Source organism: Ammospiza caudacuta, chromosome Z, assembly GCF_027887145.1.
Source record: "Ammospiza caudacuta isolate bAmmCau1 chromosome Z, bAmmCau1.pri, whole genome shotgun sequence".
In the NCBI taxonomy this organism is placed as follows: domain Eukaryota; kingdom Metazoa; phylum Chordata; class Aves; order Passeriformes; family Passerellidae; genus Ammospiza; species Ammospiza caudacuta.
The window spans coordinates 18,142,877-18,150,154 of record NC_080632.1 but is presented as its reverse complement, the minus strand read 5'-3'; the positions used below and the strand labels follow the sequence as shown (position 1 = coordinate 18,150,154).

General features: G+C 43.9%; 1 protein-coding gene across 1 annotated transcript; it reads left to right on the top strand.

Moving 5' to 3' along the window:
• Window positions 1–3,060: 3,060 nt before the first annotated feature.
• TUSC1 (tumor suppressor candidate 1) lies at window positions 3,061–4,251 on the top strand. Its single transcript, XM_058824226.1, has one exon. It carries the CDS (start codon window positions 3,061–3,063, stop codon window positions 3,613–3,615), a length of 555 nt encoding a protein of 184 aa, XP_058680209.1. The 3' UTR covers window positions 3,616–4,251.
• Window positions 4,252–7,278: the final 3,027 nt, after the last annotated feature.

Below are 7,278 nucleotides of genomic sequence, written 5' to 3'. Positions count from 1 at the left end.
GAAAACCTGTATGAAGTATATTTACACACACTTCAGGGTAATGTATGAAGTGGGAGAGAGGTTCGGTGGAATATTTCCTTACTTTTTGTTCTATTTTTCAGAGGCTGGGATGGCATTTCAGGGAGCTGCTGTTCATAGAAAAGATGAACCTGGGAACTACTGAGCTATTAAATTGTAACAGGAAGCCAGCATGGTTGCACCAAGGGCAAGTCCTGCTTGACCAACTAAGTGGCCTTTCTGTGATGAAGTGATTCCATCAGGGGACAAGGGAAGGGCTACAGATGTCATTTATTTGGACTTCTTTGAAGCCTTTGACACATTCTCCTACATCATCTGTCTCTCTAAGTTGGAGGGAGGATTTTAAGTGGACTATCTGGTGAGTAAAGAATTGCCTGGATGGCTGAATTCAGAGTAGTATTCAACAGCTCAGTGTCTGGATGGAAACCCATGATGATGAGTGGTGTCCCTCAGGGGTCTGTATTGGTGTCAGTATTGTCTGATGTCTTCATTCCTGACATGGACAGTGGGATTGAGTATACCCTCAAATTTGGACATGACACCAAGAGCCGAGGAGTGTGTTTGACACACACAAGGAATGGGATTGGGACGCCATCCAGGGGGAGCTGCATAAGGTAAAGGAGTGATAGGTTCACTCCTCATATTAAATGTGTCATAAGGTTCAACAAGGCCAAGTGAAAGGTCCTGCCCCTGGGTCAGAGCAACCCTCAGTACAGGCCAGGGAATGAAGGGATTAAGAGCAGTCCTGTCAAGAAGCACTTGGTGATCCTGGTGAGTGGAAAACCGGACATCAGCCAGCAGCATGTTCTTGCAGCCCAGAAAGCCAAACATACTCTGGGCTGTTTCAAAAGAATGTGGCCAGTAGGCCAAGGTAGGTGATTCTGCCCCTCTACTCCACGCTGGTGAGACCCCACCTCAAGTACTGCATCCAGCTTTGGGGTCCTCAGCGCAAGAAAAATATGGTTCTTTTGGTGTGGACCCAGAGGAGGGCCACAACAATGATCAGAGAGCTGAATCACATCTCCAGCATGGAAAGGCTGAGAGAGGTGAAGTTGTTCAGCCTGGAAAAGAAGACTCCAGAGAGACTTTATTTTGGACTTCCAGTACTTAATGAGGGCTTAAAGAAAGATGGGGACAAACTTCTTAGTAGAGTCTATAGTAACAGGACAAAGGGTAATTGATTTTAAGAGGGTAGATTCAGACCATGTACAGGAAAGAAACTTTTTACAGCAATAGTAGCGACACACTGAAACAGGTTACCTGCAGAGCTGGTAGATGCCTCACACCTGGGATCATTCAAGGTTAGGTTAGGCAGGGCTAAAATGGAAGAACTTGCCCCTTCATATTGCAAGGATTTGGACTAGATGACCTCTAAAGATCCTTCCCAACCCAAACCATTCTATTACTCCATAACTTGAGAGGAAAAAAAATGCACCAAAAAAATTTAAACTCAATTTGGGCCTATTGGTATATCTTCCACTAAAGCCAAAAGAGAATGTTACCCTAATATTTACACAAGCAGGAGCGCTGATTGAATTCACTTCAAAAGTATGGATTCAGTGGTAAGGGAGTGACAGGCACAAAGAGTTTTTATTTTCCTTTTGAGGTGTTTTTCTAGAGTAATTTTCCTGTGCAGGTTGGACAGCATTCAAAATTAATGCCAGCTGATAGTCCACAAGTACTGTCACTTTCTCTTATCTACAGAGACCTAACACCATTAAGTAAACACAAAGCTTTAATCAAAAGGAATGAAATAATACCATTACTGTATTGCTGTTTAAAATATTTTGTTCTTCACAGGCATTCAGTGAGAAAAAAAAATCACTGAAAACTGTACAACTAGTCACAACTTTTCTGGTTACTTCTCCATTTGCACTTTCCCCCTTCACGCTTTCTAGTGTGAGCCTATCTCACGATGAAAGTTTTTCTATGTTCATTTATCATCTTTCCCCAATCTAAATGACTTTCTGTCAGTCTTTAACCTAAAAACATCAAATTAGTGTTTAAACGTTGTCACAGGAATCTAAAACTCAGTAAATAGTCTTCTGATATGTTACCTAATTTTTCTAAGAATATAGACTATCAATCCTTATGCAACTATATATGCATGTATTTTCCAGCATAAAATAAAGGCACATGAAAAAACTAACAAAGATGAATAAACAAATTAAGACCTATGATACAACATTCTCTGAAAGACTTGAGGAATTTGGATCAAAGCAAAGGTGCCATTAATGATGACTGTAATTTAATTTACTTGTCATCAAAAGCTCAAGTTCTTTGTTACCCTCTCCACTCTTTTTCTGGAGTGCAAAGCCTTCCACACACATGGAAGAGTTTCAGTGCTACTTTGGGTTCAGCTTATAGTTCAAACTGAAGTTTTATGAGTGGGTAAATTCATAAATTTACAAAGCAGCAACATTAAGTACTGAGTCATAAACAGGTATTAACATGTTTCCTTCAATGCAAAACTGGTTCAGTCACATATCATGCAGAACTTCTGAAACGCCCTAGTCAATCTCTTCTTGGAAAATGGCTTAGTACAGGAAATAATTGTGCATTTCTGTTGATTAGCAGTCACAGCAAAAGTACAGTAAAACTAAGATTATTTATGTTCTGCAGTGCCTTGCTATTTCTTTTTTAAGTGTTTTAAATAAATGCTCATCATTTAGACCTTTACTGCCAGGCAATGGCACATGTTGATTGGAGAAGCTGTGGCTGCTCCAGCCCTGGCGGCGTTCAAGGCCAGGCTGGACGCGGCTCTGTCCGGCCCGGCGTGCCGATAGCAGCGCCCCGGCAGCGGACGGGGCCTGAGGGCCGCTCCGGGCCGGCCCGCCCGCGCTTCCGGGCCCGGGCGCCCCCGCGCCCCCTGCCGGCCGCCCGCGCTCACAGCAGGGGCGCGCGGTGGGGCCGCCCCGCCCCGCCCGGCCCCGAGGCCTCGGGCCCCGCCCCGCGGGCTCAGGCCCCGCCCCGATTTGCATGCACCGGGAGCCCTCCCTCGGCTCGCGGCGGCTGCGGGCGGCGGCGGCGGGCGCCGCACGGATGAGGCGCATGCGCGCGGTGGGCGGGCGCTGGGGCAGCGGCGCGGCGCGGGCGGTGCTCGGTGCCGCCGCCGGGAGCGGCGGGGCCGCGGAGGAGGCCGGGGCGGGCGGCGGGCGGCAGGGCTGGCGGGGCGAGTCGCGGGGCTCGCCGCAGCAGCTGGCGGAGCGGTACGCGGACTTGGCGGCCAGCCACAGCGAGGCGCTGCGGCAGCGGGAGGAGCGCGAGTGGCACAACGCGCGGCTCCGCCAGGAGAACACGCGGCTGCGGCTGGAGAATCGCCGCCTGCGCCGCGAGAACCGCTGGCTCTTCCGACAGGCCCTGCGGGGGCCCGGCCCCGACAAGCCCTCCGCCGACCCGGACGAGGAGGCGGAGGCCCTGCGCGCCCAGCTGGGGCGGCTGCAGGAGAAGCACCGCCGGGCCTTGTGGCATCTTCGGCGCTGCCGGGCCGCCGGCGGGCCCGAGGCCTCGGGAGCCGAGGAAGGGGAGCTGGAGGAGCTGCTGCTCGAGGAGGACGAGCAGCCGCTGGATAAGAAGAGCCTGGTGCCGGCCGTGTAGGCGGCCCCGGTGGAGGAGGCGGCGCCGGCTGGTGCCGCGGGCCCTCCCCGCCGCCGGGCGGTAGGGGCGGGTCACGCCCGCTGCTCCCGGCTGTGACCCCCGTGCGGCCCCGGGGCTGCCCTCGGCTCCCTCCGTCGAACCGGGCCCTTCCCACTGAAAGGGTGGAGGAGGCGTTCTGGTTTGTTAATCTTTTTCCCAGATGTATACCCGGGCTCCTGTGGGAAGCTGAGGCTTGGAACACGAGAGGAATCTGTCAAAGCGGCTGTTGATGAGAAAACCGCGATGGGCAGAGCACTTGATCTCGTGTCATCCCACAGCTTTGAACTGTGCCTCCTCTGCAGCTGTGGATCACCTTTTTTTCTCTTGAGTTAGCGACCATCATGTAGGCTTCAAGAGCCGTGGAGACTGACTAGTTCTTAGTAGTTGGTGTGTGTTAGGAAGAGGAGTGGAGCAAGCTTGAAAGCTTTTGTCAGTGCTCCAGTACAAGTTGGTGATCATTTGAACTATGAATTGCCTTGGACACTTACTGCACAACACTCTTTGTATTTGTAATGGTGGCCTTCATTCACCCTCACATGAATACTGATTTGAATTTCACATTTTCACACAAAACTGCAGCTACTAAATAAACTTATGATACACCAAATGATTGTTTGAAGTGTGCATTTTTAACAGGGACTTTCTGAAGCTGTAGGTGAAGCACCTTCAGGTCATTGCACTATGCCTTCCCAAAGTCCAAAGAATTGGGATTTTTTATTACTGTACCTTCTTAATTATCTGCTGTTTGGAAGGAAATTAGTTGTTCAGACCTAGAAAAATTTGCTAGAAAATTAATTTTGCTGGAAAATTTGCTGGTTGAAAGAAACCTTTTAACAGAACTGAGGCAGAGCTTGGTTTTGTAGTGTTCCCTTATTTGTCATGTCATTTAAAGGCTGGATTATGCCTTAAGGTTTCAGATTGGTTTCTTAACATTTTTAAAAACCAAGGTCTGTTTCAGTTCAAGTTGAAACTAATGTGAGAAGGTGAAATTCCATAATTTTCTGTAAGTATCTTTGAGTATGTAACTACGGACAAGAGCCATTACTTCATATAATGTCAACATAACCCTCTAATCACAAATGCCACTACTACTTGTTAAGTATGTGGATCTGCAGTTTCAAGTGTGTTCTCAGAATGGAAAAACAATTTGGCACGGTGCAGTCAGTATCTCCTTGATGAAAAAGTGTGGGTGGTGATGTCTGGTTACAGTGTTTGTTTTATAAACTTAAGAATTCTCAAAAATACCAGCTAAATGCACAAGAACTACTGTATCTACAATACCATCAGGATCATCTTGCTCTAATTACAGTTTCCAGTAAAGTGTGAATACCCAAAAGATGAAAAGAACCTGTCAAAATAGAAGACAGAACTCAAGGTAGAATGCTAGAAATGTGTGACTATGTCAGGCATCTTTTTCAAAAGTTGCTCATATTGGTGTGTGCAAAAGAGGAGAGATCCTGGACCTCCCTCATAGGATATGTAATTATTTTTAACTAAACTACTGTGACAACTTGCATTAAATAGACTTTTTAGACAAGGGTACTAAGTTCTCTGTAAGTCTGCATAAAGAATTTTTTACATTTATCTTTATCTTGACAGATAAATTATAAAACAAACCTGCAGACTACAGAGAGAGAAAGGTATCTCAGTAGAATTCAAATTAATGTCAAGAGCCAGAGAAAAGATTTAGAATATTTCCTCATAGACTGCAGTCTTGACTCAGTCAAGCTGCAAAAATTTAATTTAACCATTTGCCTGATCTGCTTATTTTGAGTTGGTTTTGAGTACAAAATCCAAATTTAGGAGAGGCCTTTAATGAGATGGTACAAAAAGTACACTTCACTACAGTGTCCCCACATTATGGCTTGTGAGCATTCCTTCATTACACACTTGTGTGATCCTTGTCCACAGGAAGTTGCATAGACTGAGACTTAGAGGAGGAGTAAATATCCTTTGGGCTATAACTGTTCAAGCATCCCATCTGGATTTGTCTGTGCAACTAGTTCTGACAGTTAGTAGCTTGATATCACATGCACATTCAACCAAAACCCTTAATGTTGATGGTCGGTGAAAAACACGGAGTTTGGAATTCCCTGACGCACTACACCGCCCATATGTCTGAGAGGTGGCACTACAGTTGAGTGAAGAGCTTTGACCTTACTCTACTTTTGGTTAAGGTCTGTTTTGCTTTGTATCCAATAAAGTCAAATCTTGAAGGTCCAGACCTCCCTTCTTACTCCCAAATTTTGTCTTAATTATCTTTATCACCATCTGGACTAGGATAGGTGTTTGTCCTTTTTTTTTTTTTTTTTTTTTTTTTGTTTGTTTGTTTGTTTTTTATTTAGTTGTTGTGGTCGTGTCTCTAGGTTTTTGTGTCTTGCAATGTGGAGTCTTTCTTCCTTTGGTCAGAGTGAATGTGGCTTCACTGGACTGGATTTGGAAGAGAGTGCATTACAGAACAAAATTGGTACAATACACAAAAAAAACAGAACCCAGAACTATACCTCTTGTTGCCCTTTTGTTTTATAATTTCAGTTCTTTGCTTCAAAATAATTTCGGTTATGTACTGATCATTTTCAAAATTCTGAATTTTAAAATCATGTTTTTTTCATGTTTTTGATTCTAGGTTTTAGGTATCTCTCTTTGCATAGTTAGTTGAAAAAAGGGAAACAAACTTTTTTATTTATTTATATTTTTATTTTATTATAGCAGCAAATTTCTGAATACAGGTGGGTTCTTCCTGTTTAAAATGTTTTACTTATAATTAAGTTCTGCGTACGTTTTTTTTTTTACACTGAACTAGTGTTTGTTACGGGAGTGATTTTTATACAGGTAAATTTTTTTATTAGAGAATGGGTTGAATTCAGGTTTATATTTGTTCTTTGGGTGTTTTGTTCAGTATCGCTTGTTTCTTTCACCACATAAATACATAGAAATATAACAATATATAAAATATATTATTAGGCAATAATATCCTCTCATTATTTTGCAGTGTTTAGAATATTAATGCATACTCTCTTAACTTTTTTTGACATATATAAATTCACAGAGGCAAACAGAAGCACAAAGGTTGTAGCCTTTCACTTCATTGCTAACAATGAAGTGAAAACAAAGCTATTTTCTTTTATTCCTTAAGGAAGTGTTTAGTCTTAGCTGTAGACTTTTCCTTACCCTTCTGTCCTGTGCATCATGTAAAGAAATTAGAATGAAATATGAATTTTTAAAGAAGTTATATGTATGGATGCTGTATTAAAAATGCATTTAAATCTTCTGGGGCCATCTGTGAATTTGATGACAATTACTTTAAAACATGCATGTGAACAGAATGGCTCAGTGTCAGTGCTATATTTTATATACATTCTATTGGTCCTTTGAGACCTAATTTAAGTTTCATTAAATATTGCACTCTGAAGGAGTCCTTTGTCCACTGTGCTCATCTCCTCGAATGTGCTCGGGTTTTGCAGTGCTATAGCTGCCCACAGAGAATAATGAAATAAATCAAATGTCTTTGTATGATAAACTAACACCATTCAGAATGGTTTAATTTGGCCATTTTCTCACCAAGGCAATAATCTGTTACTCTTCCCTTTCCATCTATCTCACTATGTTCAGTATCCCCTTTTG